The 14,214-nt window shown below is 39.7% G+C and overlaps 1 protein-coding gene across 1 annotated transcript in view; it reads right to left on the reverse strand.

Annotated features, from left to right (window-relative positions):
• ST3GAL3 (ST3 beta-galactoside alpha-2,3-sialyltransferase 3) overlaps positions 1 to 13,900 on the reverse strand; it is a gene marked incomplete at its 3' end in the record, with an annotated part of 137,336 nt that extends 123,436 nt beyond the window's left edge. Inside the window, exon 1 of the mRNA XM_008948285.1 lies at positions 13,786 to 13,900. Coding sequence (XP_008946533.1) covers positions 13,786 to 13,900 — 115 coding nt within the window. The remainder of the gene's footprint in view (positions 1 to 13,785) is intronic.
• Between the last annotated feature and the right edge of the window lie 314 nt (positions 13,901 to 14,214).

The raw sequence follows: 14,214 nt of genomic DNA on the forward strand, positions 1-14,214 counted from the left end.
AAGTAAGAGAGGAGACCAGCATCAACCACCACAGGCTTATTCTGAATATTTCACAGGTCTAATTCCAAATTTGACCCTGCTTTACTAGAATAAACCTATTTTCATCTTCGAGCTGACCTTGTATGAACAGTTGCCACATGGGAACCTAACAAGTAAAAAGTTTAGTTGCTTTCAAAGAAACAATGAAATATGTGCACTTAATCTTTCAGGTTCTTACAACACAGGAAACATTTAGAAAAGCACAGGAATCTGGAATAGTTTCCTAAAAGGGTAGATTTGGAACCTAAAATTATCACATGCCAATACACAGGAATTCCTCTGTAGTTCCATCAACTACAAAATTAGGGCAAAAATTCAAAGGAAAGGAATATGACTCTACGACAACCACATCTGAGGCATCCTTAAAAGAAACCCTTTGATTGGAATCTATATTTTTCCTATTAAGTTCACATAAATTTTAATACTTTCAAGTAAATTCATTCTTCTTTCAAATCTGGTATTCTAAAACCTTGGTTAGTCAGACATTCTTAGTTTTTTCAACCTCTAGGCATTAAATTCCTTTCTGAACTCAGGTAAGTTGTAATTTTTATCCAGAGTTAAACATTCACTACATTATCTTCTTAAGCACTTAAAAAAAAATAATAATAATAAAAAACCACTTTGTCATTTATTTAAAGCAATTTACTAAATATTTCTAGGAAAACTGAAATAAAATTATTTCCCCACCTTTTCAACTCAATTATGTTTTAACTAGGCTTTAGAGGTGCTTTTCCACACAACAGCATTAGCTTGGGAAGCTCAGTACCAGAAGCTTATATATAGGTTCAAAAAGTGGTCAGACAAGTTTACGTCTGAAAATCTTAAATGTGTTGTCTTTTCATGTAATAACTCCTGCTATCTCAGGAAATCAAAGGTCAGACATTGCAAGAAGATAGGAAAGTGGGATGGGAGAAACAACAGTAAATGCTAACCCCATGGAGAGTTTTCCAAGACACAACACTTCTTGGACCTGTGGTCTGACCAGACATAGCTGTTCTTAAGAGACTGTTACCAGTGACAGAGGGGCAGAACTCACCCACACAGATTTATGCCATGAAATATGAAAGAGATATACAACAGATGTGCTTCTTAACACAAACTTATCTCTCCAAAATTTTATTTTGCTTCTCTTGCAATTATATGAAATTAACAACATTAAAAAGCAGTTGTTTTAAACATTCTAAACATGTCATCATCACTTGGCAGAGGATCTCAGCATTTTTTCATCTTTAGTTCCCATGTAAATTCTAGATAGTCAAAAGCAATTCAAATTTTCAAGTCTCCTTCATTCTCCTTTGATTCAATGTCTCCAAGGAGGATCTCAGGATTAGAATCAGAATTTCAGCATAGCACCAACTCCTCGTAAAATAAGATTACATAGTTAGTTAGAACTTTTCTTCTTTCTTGTCAACTATCAAAAGCCCTTTACATAAAACGAGTTGTTCTGTTAACAACTGAAGTAACAAAATCTGGGTTCCTAAGAATTTGAGATTTGTCTAGATCTTCTTTCCTCTATAATAACACCAACATGATACCCAAAACCTTACATCCCCGAATAGTGTTTCTCACTCTCCCCAGGTTCTTTGAGCATATGAATAATTTAAACTGAATTTAAAAACACTAATAACAAAAAAAGATTAAAAAATCCAGCTATTAGGATAAGGCACTAAAAGACCTTCTGAACAGGAATGTTTGGATGCAAAACCAGAAATTTGTCACAAGATGAGACTTGGTCAGATTATGACACTAGCTACTGGCAACAGGAGTGGACTGGATATGAATAATAAGGTTCCTCCAAATTAAGTTACTCTAAAACCAAACGACTCTATGGAGGGTATTTTTAATGCAGTATTTACTAAAGTTTGCTCAGGGAATGGCAGCTGCCCCTTTGTAACTGCAAAGGAAAGAACAGTGCCGTGCTTTTTGGGTTGTTCTGGGGTTTTTGTGTGTGTCGCTTTGGTTTTTTTTTAAGTAGTATTTCCTGCCCTTGCCGCAGGTTTTGCCGGGGCGAAGCGGCGGCAGCTGCTGCCCTCGGGCGGTACCGGCAAGAACCGCAGGCTTCCATAGGAGAGCCAAGTGGTGGCCCCCGGGCTTTCCCACTCATCAGGTCCCTGGTCCAGTTCACTACACAAACGAGTTTTCCAGTGCATCTGCACGCAAGCCTGGGGAGCAGAAGCTGCATACTTAGGCATGGGCTCAGCAGAAACTTTTGCAGTACATTAAGTCCAGAATTCACTTCACGTTACCTACCCTAGCATGTTATTTAGTTTTTACAAAGATTAAAGCATTTAACTGGGGAGTGGGGGAAGATAAGAAAACAGAAAAAAAAAAAATTAATTCCTTAGGGAGAGAGGAGAAAAAAAAAAAAACAAAAAAAACACAGCTTTCACCTCTTCAAGCATGAGACCCAATGTGCCTTTAAAAAAAAATCATTGCTTATAGAAAGAGACAAGCACAAAACAAGGAAAAAAAAAAGAATGGCTCACACAGGAAGATGTAATAGGAAACCTGTAGCAGACAGTTCCAGGTACATTACATAGAGCCCTCAGACAGAGATTTGATAGTAAATATCACACGTCTAGTAAATACTTTCATCCACGTGTGAATAACTCCTCAAATCCAGCCGATCCACAACATGAGCAGCAAAGCTGGCTGTGAAGGAAATTGTCTTACAGGTTTTATCTGGCTGGCTCTTCCAGATGGATGGAATAACACAAAATTAATCATCCAGATATGTCAAACATTTTTATAAACAGATCCTCGAAGAAAGAAATCATCACAAGATTAGTTAACCCTGTGAACAGGGAGAAGGATAAGGAACACCACTTACGGGGCAATTCCACCCCTGCAAAGGCACAAACAAATACACCCCTGCGGAGAAAGGTCTATTTACACTAGTGCTGCATGATGTCAAAACCAGCAACTAACACACAACAGTCAAGAGGGCTTTTTAAACCTTTTGGCTACACTGTTAAGTCTTCAATAAAACCAGTGTAGCCCTAAGCTCCTGAAGTGACATTAAAGTCTGCAGAAAAATTCTTATCTTAGTTCTTTATGCTACAATTACCAAGCTTGCTAGAAATGAGTGAACTTCCTAATACCAAGTTTTTGGTTCTTCACCTAATCGTTTCTCTCACTTCTCAATTGCTATTTTCTGAAGCCATACTTACCATTAATCACAAGAAGGAATTCTGCATCAAGGCTGTAACAGGGAAGCAGTCAATCACTAGACAACAGCAGATTTCATCCATCCATCCATCCAAGCAGGAAGTGTAATTTGCATAGGAGAGTACATCATAAAGAGTACTCAGCCCTAGTTTGTGAGCTATTTCTAATTCTTTTCTAAAGAAAGAAAAGTTCTAGTAACTACATCAAGAAACTTAAAGCATTCAAAGGTCAGGAAACACCAGCCTAAAGTTAGTCCCTTCATAAAACAGCATGGTCTCTATTCATAGAAGCACAAACTATTTATCAAATAATGCAATATGCTGCAATTATAAAACTAACTTTGTAGGAAACAAAATATGCAACAAGCAAAAGTAATATACAGTAATGAAGCTTTAATATTTTTGTAATGCAAATAAAGCATATTTTCCAATGTGCAACCTTACCTTTCAAAAGTTTTGAAATATTCAAGCTACATCTACAGCATTTTTAAATATGAGGAAAAAAATTAGAAACCTCAACCCAACCACAATTAACACATTTTGCCAATAGAATTTAATTTGCAGTCTTTATATTAACTCAAGGCTTCCGCTTCTAATGAAGTATTGGACCCAAACACAAAAGCTCTAAACTCAAATATATAGAAATTATTGCTACAATGAATCATATTTTAAAATATTAAAAGCCTTTCCAGCATTCAGATAAGGGACTTCTGAACAGAGATTATGGGCAATAGTGCTAAGAGGAAAAAAAGCAGCATTGTTAATTTCCTAGCAGTATAATAGAGAATTGCCAATGCTCTATTTGGAACCTGAAAGAATTGTGTGGGGCAAGTCTCAAAAGGCATAAAAGCCTTAGCAACTAAATTCACAGTAATTAGATTTCTAATTATACCTGGAGCATTAGTGATTGCTATGGTTAAAACCACCTGAACTGTTCCATTATTCCCCTTTTCAGAAGCTCAGTTTTTCATCCTCTGAGTTGAAATTCTGGAAGCTTAGCCTGTGCCTGACCGTATTTTTTTTTTTTTTTAAAGTTTAAAGAGAGGAAAAGAAAGTTCTGGGTTTAAGTATGGAGAGCAATATTAATTTTTTTTCCATTATTTAAAAAAAATATTATCTTTAAAAAGAAAAAGGCAGTTGCAGTATTAATGCAGCTGGAAAGCATGAAGTACAATGTCTTTGATATGGTAAATCTGAAGGCTGAAAAACCCCAAACAAGCATTCACAACTGTTCAGGTTGTACACTTAGTTGTTATGGCTCTTCCACAGATGTATCTTAGGCAGCTTCTAGCAGCAACTCACATTGGCCACTTCATACCCTAATTATAGTGCCTGTACGGAGACACCAACATGGTCCATGCAGACCATCACCCATTTTGTTATTATCAATACAGTACTTTGAAATCCTGCTGTGTTTTTACAACTATCAGCAGATGACCTCTGCCCCAGGCAAGCAACTTCAGCATATTACTGCTCTCCTGAACTACACAGACATAGAATGCATCATTACAGCAGAGTGAGCCTCATCTGGCCAACTGGACATTAGGTCAAGAACCTTGTGACCTTTATTGTATTCACATCTCTGCCCTTGAGTTGCTGTATGACACACATAATGTCACTTTTCCCGTGCCTCAGCTTCCTCTGCCTTCCTGAGTCAAGTCTATTTAAGTTATCACCCCTCATCCTAAGAAATGTGTCACACTACCTTTTTTTTTATTAGGGTCTCGAGACACAATACTTATAAAGTATTAATGTTATACTGGAAAGATTAATTTCTGACAAAGATAACAAGATGCAATTGCACTAATAAAATATTAACTCTGTCAAAATTTATTTATAGTAAGCCTTCACACACAGGAAGCCAACACAACTTACCCATTGTGAAAAACTCAGCTTTTATTGATTTGTGTGCCATCTCATTTTCACTAGTTCTCTTAGAGCATACTTGTATCTGTGCATAACGTTTTGAACAAAGACATTCCTCACAACATGCACACTCCCTGTAGCTAGAAAAGTTATGGGTTGAACTTTTCTGTAGTTACACTGTATTAATTCTTTTTGATCCAGGAACTATTACAGGGTGTATATACTGCACTGCTGCAGCTCAGATGAACCTCATGTTCCATCAGTGTCCCTAACACTGAAATACTCAGGATAATAGCTAGAAAAAAAATGGCATGCTCTAATGGGGACTGACTTCAAGTAGGGATCCTAGCATCTGAAAACAGTTTAAGACAAGCAACACATATGTCTATAAGCTCTTAAAAATGGAAACAGCTAGTTTTAACACATTCTGATTTTTTTTTTTTTTAAACAGAACAAGAAATGCTAAATTCTGTCCCTTATATATATATCTTGGATTGTCTAGGCATTTGGTTATTCAAAACACCAAGAACTGGTTAAGAAACTTCCTGTAGTTTCTGTACCTGCCTAGGATTCTGGCACCATCCTCAGCTATTACTTCCTCAAGACATCAATACATAGAAATGCAACATAATCGTGTGGTGCCATGAAGGATTAACCACTTGAAAACAGCTATCTCAGGTTCAAGCATCTATTTAGCATATGCACACACAGTACAAATTACTTTTTACTTGATGCCTGGGTGCACAATTACATTCCTTCTGAAGTGTAGAAGAGATACATAATTCATACGGAGCAATACCTCATGACCCAGTTGTACTTGTCCTTGCAAGTCATACCCAGGATTGGCTGGTTTATTGCCTTAGCCTGACACTGTGATGTAAACCCAGACAGCAATGAGAAAAAAATGAGATGTTATAGTGACAAGAGCACCAAAAAGGTTGGCAGAAAATAATAATCTAGGAAAAATCTCCTCTGCAAAACATTTCTAGGTGTGACAGACATAGTCAGGATCAATACTAAGGCCATGGCCAGAAGATCACAGCAACAACAGCTGCCCAACTCGAGACAAATCACATATTACCCACTTTGTGCCAGAAGTTATTGCCCCAATAACATCAGCAGAACAGACGTGAGCAGAATTGAAATGGGCATGAAAGGTGCCCAAAGCCAACCTGCTTGTATTAAAGCCAAAGGAGAAAGTCCGGGTGACCCACTCTATCAAACAAGTGACAGGGTGGAGCCTCCATTGAGGCTGGTATTATCTTAAGGCACAAGAACCAGTGCTGCATCGGCTCCAGGTCAGAGGAGTACGGGATGTACAGGGACAAGACGGGGGAGAGGCAGAGAACCACTCACCAGCGCGGATGAGACAGTCCTCACAGGGAGGTATTGTTTCCAGCTGAACTCTCTGCTAAGGGGTTCACAGTCAGCTGCGATGAATAAGGCCTTTCACCTCTGAAAGCACTCAGCTGCAGAGCAATTGCTAAGAGAGGTAAAGTGCTTTCACTGCATTGTACCTTCCAGAATATGGAAAGCTGCTGATTTTGACCTCTGAAAAACTGTTCTGGAGGACGCAGCTTTGGCTGCGTGTAAGAAACTGAGAGATGCTCCTTACAAATGTTCTCCTCATCTGTCTATCCAAAATTACAGGAACAAACTTGGTGAGGGAGAGGGAGAAAATGCACCAGATTTGAACAAGTGAAACAAGTAAAATGTTAAGTCAGGTTAAGGTCAGCTGAGCAAAACAAAACCACACTCTGTTTTGAACTGGGCAAGTCACTCAATTGCACCCATCAGCTAGCCAGACAAATGGAGAGAGGAAGAAATGCAAAGGCTTGAAGAGGGACTTACTTAAACAGCAAGACTGCTGTTGTCAAGAGATGCAAGAGCACCTTTATCTTTTATTTCAGGATGTAAAACTAAAGCCTACCTGTGTGTAGGGGATGGAGAAGTATTCTTGCACCTTCCTTTTCTATCTTGCTAAAAAGCCAGCATCAGCTCAGAAATAAAATAGAAACCCCAGGATGAAAAAGCTAAAATTAAGACAGAATAAGATGAGTACAACTACAGCACTAGAGCCACTCCTCAATCCACAAATTGCTTGGGGTCCTATGCTCTGAATGCCCTTCACTAGACCCGCCCCACCCCTATAGGTTCCTAAAGCAGGAAGAGTGTCCAAAGAGTTATCCTCCTCTGCAGAAATCCCAAGGACAAGGCACAATTATGCTTGGTCCCTCCCCCAACAGCTCTGTCATGCATCATTTCTCGTTGCCCCAGCAGAGTTTTGTCCTGCACAGTTAACATTACAGAAGCACTACAAATTCCTGGAGAGACAGCAGGGTCCCCAGAGCAGCAAGACTGTAAAGTAGCGTTGGGCATTTCACTAAATATGCAGTAACAGGTCAGGAAAAGATGAAGTATTTTCATTCCTCTATTCCTTTGGCCTACTCTGTGATGTGTGGCCTTCTAAAAAAAAAGAGAGGCGCTTGTGAATTTGTTGTTGTTGTTGTTGTTTTTAACTTTCATGGACCTTAAAAATTCCAGTTCATATTTGCTGAGTAAATAGTTTCTTGGTAGCAGACAGGCAGCTGCCTCTGGTGGAACCAGCAGGCAGTTCTGTGAGGTTGCATCAAACAGCCAGAACAAGAGGAATCGGGAACACACACATCTGTCTCCAGCCAAGCAAAAAGTAGCTGACACAATTACAGCTGTGGAAGATACTACCACAACTGAATGTCATGAGCTGCAGGAGCTTAAGTTCAGCCATGCTCCTTACACCGGCAGGCTGACAGGCAACACAAAGTAACTTGAACGACAGTAACAATTTCTTGGCACTAAATCAATTTTTTTGTGTGTTCTGCACTCACCCACCGTAGTTAGCACACTAAAGTTGTCCGTTTCAAGCTGAACACAAGTGGAACATTTCAGCCCAATAGGAAAATCCTTAGAAAATGTAGAAAAGTTAGGCTACTTTACCAGAAAACTCTTGCTTTAACTCCTGTTTTTACATCTTTGTTGCTAATACTCCCTGCTGCCTCGATAACATTACATCCTATTTTTAAAATTTTAAAAAATATCATTGTGATCCTCAAATTCCTAAAGCATCTGAAAAGTAGCAAAGAGATTCCCTAAATCTGAAGCTGCACCCACGTTACAAGAAATTGCTAAACATTTGTTCTCAGTTTTGGTGCAATGAGTACAGCTCTAACAGAGACTGCAGAAGGCTGAGTAGATGAAACAAACCTTGAAGTCGGGAATAACACAAGTGTTAGTGAATTCACAATAATCTGTCTGGATGCTGCTCCCAGTCTCTTCCTGAAAAGCAAAAAAGTAACTGTTTCAGGAAACCTACACTACTGCGTAATTTTTTTTATTTTTTTTATTTTTTTTTTTTTTTTAAAAAAAATACTCCCCACCAGATTAAAGTTACTCAGGCAGCAGCAACAGCAATAAAGTCTACTGTAAAGAACACACCCACCACCTTAGGCTAAAGCCATAGAAGGATCCAGAGCAACTGAGATGGTTACCATCACCATTTGCTTGTCACCCCTCACAAAAGGGACATGACTGCCAGCTTAGCTCAGAACACTGTCATCAGAGATTTATGCTTCCAATGCCAAGTTGAGCTGGCTCAGAGATGTCATTTTTTATAGGACCACTCTTGCATTTCCTTATTCTGGCAAAGGCAAGTAGGACAGTAACTCCCAGAGATGAGGGTCTGAACACAAATCTCTCGCATGCCTCTCTCCACGAAGAGGACAAGCTTGTCTCCATGGCCTAGTTGCTTACACACCGAGTGATCATCTTTTCATTTGCTTTTCATTAAACAACAGAATAGAAAGCAGTGGGATGTCAGCATATGCAAGGTCCAATCCCTTAATGCAGAACAAAACACTACAGTCGTACCCACACCACTTACCACCACACATACCGTGAGGCTTTAGCCACGTGAGAAAGAGCACACACATTCCAAACCTTTGTAAAAAGACACACTTCTTCAGTACATTTTTAGTCCCTGATACAAGAATCGACAACAACACTGTTTCAGTTTGAAAGAGAGAAATCGGTATATATATTAAAGATGAAGGTCAGATTGCTTTTGATTAATTTACCCATTTCTGCTGCAAGACTGGTTTCCATAGAAATGCAAGCAGACTAAAAACCTGCAACCAGAAGTGAGTCAGTTTGGCCTGTTTATGTCTCCTCAGTTCCCATGGAAACAGACATTTAAAAAAAAATATATATAAAAAGGATAAGGGTCCTGAAATACCTTCAGAAAATCTCTTCCCAGAGCTTTATTTCTTTGGCTGCCTTTCCAGAATTAAAGTTGAAAATAACACAGAGCAACAGATGACAGAGTAGTGACTCGATTTCTTTATGGAGACATAAACAGAACATACATGGAGGTGTTTCAAAAGCCACATTCAAACTGACAAGCTCAAAATCTATATCTACAAATTCTATTAACTTAGGTTTAGGCAAAAGTACCTAAAGTAGAGCGTATATTTCTTTAAATTAATTCAATGCTAATGTAGATAGAAATACAACAGAGAACAGGAAAATAGTGTCACACTGTCCTTGTCCCAAGTATATTTCAATACTTTGAGGAGAAAAAAAAAAAGCTGCCTTGGAGGAATGAGTCAAATATTTCCACAGCCAGTACAATTTTTTAATGGAATCATTCCTTCCTTACAGCACATAAATTTTTAAGTTGCAAAATCAGCTATACACGAACCAGGTTAAGTAACAAACATCAGTATTAAATTTTAACACTACTATATTCTGCCCTTCAGTTACAAGTAAAAATTCATTCCTCCAAGCTGAAAAAGCAAACCTAGGAAGCACTGTTAGCAAGACTCCATCTCCCATCCTACTTTTCAAAGCTAAGGGGCCACCTTCCTCCCATGTGCTGTCTTTTTCACACTCCTGATAACATCTTCCTTCCTCCTTGGAGCCAAAGGCATCAGGGAAGGTGGAAGGGACAGGACAGAGAGTTCTTAGGAAAAAAGCTGCAATGCAGCTTAGACCTTCAAAACTTTCTCCTAGCACTACTGCTAGTATGTAAGAATTTCCTGACAACTCAATGTCCAGAAAAACAGCAAACAGCTTTAGGACTATCCGCTGCTGTGAGGTCCTTAGAATGTACAGGACAGCTAAACCTGATACCAAACTTTTGTTTGCCTTCCACATCACATTACCAGTTCTACGTGCTTAGCACACCTCCGTGCAACCCAACACTCTTAATCAGAGCTCTGCAGCAACTGTCACTACTGCTTGTCTGGGAAGAACGTGCAAGGACGGTGTACAGCTGCTACTGCTGTTGTCACAGACTGAAGCTGCATCACAGAAATCAGGACAGAAAAAAGAAAAGCTAAAGCTTACCTCTGTCCTAGACACTGCTCTTATACTTCAAATGATCCCCAGAACTCAAAGGTGCTCTTGCACTCACACATCGCTTTTTTGCACTTTGCCCCTGCTCCAAGAACTAACAATATACTGCCACAGACATAAGACAAGGCTCGGGGAAGAGCAGTCAGCCATGACACTTCCTAAAAGGGTGAGGGATGGGTAGCACTCACCAGAGTTTTGGCTTGAATGGAAGAAGTTGAACTTAATTCAACCTTAATTAGTTCACATCAGCTGAATTCAAATTGCTCTTGTCACAGGAAAGATAAGCCCTCGAGAATGAATTCTTTCCTATCACCCTTTGTATTTTGGCAAGGTGTAGAGTCACACAGGAAAGAGAACAATCTCTCAGAACTCACTAAGACATCACTCAAGGTGGACAGATGTAAACTTAAATGGAGATGGCAAGAGGATCATTGAGCTTTCAGTGTAGCTTTCATTCTATTCAGAAGTTTAGGCTCCTTTCTGGGAGGTGTCAGAAGTACAAATAAACAAATTACTTAATTCCTTTATTTCAGCAGCTAAATATACAAACATGGAAGAATCAGCGTGACTAGATGCCTTACAAGCTACCTTTCAAATTCATCAGTAACCACAACATACAGTTTTCCAGAACACTGAGGGAACGAATCACACAAGCAGCAAGCAAGCACATCAAGTCTCTTTCACCAGGCCCTACGGTAAATTTGTTTGTGTCCAATAATAAATACAGGTATCGAGCTTACTAAACCCAGTGCCTGAAGAGATTGCATGAGTGTCGGATGTCAGGATCAGCTCAGCTTCCTCTAGCCCAAAGAATGGGACAGACAGACACAAGATGGACATGACTGCTGAAGCTAGGCAGTCGCTACTACACCGAATAAAGATGCTGGTCACAAGAGAAGAAAAAATAATTTAATGAGACGATAACTTGCACAGAAAATCAATAAGCTTAGATTATAAAGCACCCCAAAATTAACACGCCTAACTTAGCTTTGCCTTTGGGGACATCGGCATTATCGTATCAATCTCAAGGAAATCTACAAGGTCACGCACAGACTCGCAGTTCGGGAAGTAAAGCCACAGCCGGCTATGGAGCACCGCCTGCCCTGCGGGCCCGGCTCAGCCAGGCTCCCTCCAGACAGCAGAGACTGCAGCTGCACCATCACTCCTTGGCTCACGTTACACACGCTCGAGGAGGCCTAAGCCTGGTTAAACAACCAACTTCGCTTGTCATTTGTTAACTTGCAAACACTTATTTATAGAAGCTTAACATTAACTCTTCATATCGAGTTTCCCAATATGGGCTTTTAAATTTGTGTTCTAAATCTGCACAAGTTCTTCCTGTGTAAAGTGACGTGATAAATAAAACATTTTTGACACATACAAAACTCTGAAGACAACTGAAAACTGGTATCACCTTAACTATTTTCAAAAGTAATCACATAAAATTTTGCCCTCTCACACTAGACTGTTTACATTAATATTTCAAGGAGTTTCCTCTGATATTTAGGGCACAGTACAGAAAAGCATCTAGAAGAAAAGGAACAACGGTACAGCCTGTATCACTTTGTCCAATTGATAAAGATCAGTAAGTGAAATCTTAAAAATAGCATCACTATTTAGTACATGTTGAACAAGCTTAATGCAAGCTCTGCAACTTCCGAGAATAAACTTAACATGCAAGATTAGAAAAAGGTGCATATAGATTTACAAAGTTGCATTGCAAGGCAGTTACCACAAAATTCCCCAGGGACTGACATGGCGCAAAGTAACAAACAGCACACAAAACTAAAGGCACAAAATCCAAAGAGGAGAACATGAAGAAATTCAGAACCCTTGCCAGCACCTTGGTATATGCCACAAACACAAAGTTTCTCCTCTACATTTAACAAAACTCAGATACAAGTTGAGGCCTGAAGGATTTTTTTTTGGTTGCCTTTTTAATTCTCAATGCAACTTCTGGTGGTATGAAGGAGGTAAAGGATGGCAGATGGTATAATTTCGTAACAGATCATCATGCGGTAGCAGATACAGCAAAACTGTTCTTCCAATTACATTCTGTACTTATTTTCATGCAGGAAGGATTTTCTATATCTCATCGACAAAAGTGCAAGTTTTCAGAAGGTCACAATCAAGATTTTTGACTCCCTCCCTGAACCATAAACCTGAAGAAACAGTCCTTGCTCAGAGAGACACTATCCATCTCCATTTACAAATTCAGTCTCACAATACCCGTTCTACTATAAGACACTTTAGCAGTCCTCCTGTCAAAGTCACTGCATCAGTGCAAATGTCATATCCAAGTTATCATCTGTCATCATGCAAAACTACTTAGAACACATAACAACAGATACAGAGCATGTAGAGCTAGAAAAAAAATTAAGTTTAATAAGCATCACAGCAGAGACCTCCAGCAGCATGCACAGAAACGCAACATAGCAAAGAGAGAATCTGGCTGACAGCTTTTTGTCAGACAGAAAAACAATCCTTCCGGATCAGTGTTTCTCAGCCACTGATCTAGGGAGCAACAGTCGGCTGCGAGACATCTGAAACAGCCTGTGGAACAGCTGCAAAGAAGGCTTGGCTTGTGTTTTGGGAGGGTGGGGAAGAGGAGGGAATTGTTTTCATGGTTTTATATTTTAATATGCAATTCTCACGTGCAAGCAAGAAAGCAATCAACACAAGCAAAAATAAAAGCAGTAACCAAGTAATCAAACCTCAGCCCCATTTATATCTCATTGCAACCAAAACCTCCTATGGCATCACCACACAGTAACATCCTCAGATTGCACTCAACGGTATCAGATGTCTCTTTGGACTTAAAAAGATTGAGACATCCTTTTAGGTGAAAGATAGCTAGCAGATAATAGCATGTAAGATAAATGGAATGTGAGGATTTCTGAAGGTCAAAGTAAGATGAGATAACCAGCATATACAATTATAGAAAGAAATCAAAATCCAGCAGAGATAAAACCCTTGTCTTAAATATTTTAAAACATACAGAAAAAAATCAGGCAACTAAAGCCTCAGCACACAAACTCTTGATTTTGACAGCTAAACATCATAAACTAACACAGAATATTCTAAGAACTGAAGTCTATACTAGATTTATGGAACATGAACCTGCTTTTGTACCCAGTAATAAAAGTAAAGCCATAAAGAGCATTAGGTAATCACAAATTCAACCCCTTAAGCTTTTGCTCCAGCATTTGATTTGGCTTAATCACACCCTTCTAATATTACTAAATCAGAATCACCTCAGTACTACTGCAACTAAGACAGACGTTTCAGGTAGCCCAGAAGCAGCTACACAGTGCTCACTTACTTGAATCCTCCCATCTGAGAAGGTGCAACTTCCACGCAGAATAGTAGAGAAATCCCAGTACCAAAAAGAGGCAGAGGGCTAGCAGCAGGTTACGCATAAACACCAACAGTCCCATCTTCACATGAAGTCTGCTCTTCTACATGACCTGAGGAAGAAAAACAGGTTGAGGCTGCAGCTGCCTTCTCCGACAGGCATCCTTCTGAAATGTGCAATCCCATTCCCCCAGTAAAACGCGGATCCAAACCCGTGCTTCGCACAAGGTAAAACACGCGGAAAACACCCAAACCGCGACACCGAACTGAGAACTACCGCACTAACAAGCTGCCCTTTTTTGTCCCCGGGGCATATGCCACGCCGGCGGGGCAGGAAGGCGCAGCCCGCGGTCCGCATTCCCGCCCCAGTCCGCTTCGGATCCCCGGCCCCGGGATC

Source organism: Merops nubicus, unplaced genomic scaffold (assembly GCF_000691845.1).
Source record: "Merops nubicus isolate BGI_N331 unplaced genomic scaffold, ASM69184v1 scaffold26569, whole genome shotgun sequence".
NCBI classification, from domain to species: Eukaryota; Metazoa; Chordata; class Aves; order Coraciiformes; family Meropidae; genus Merops; species Merops nubicus.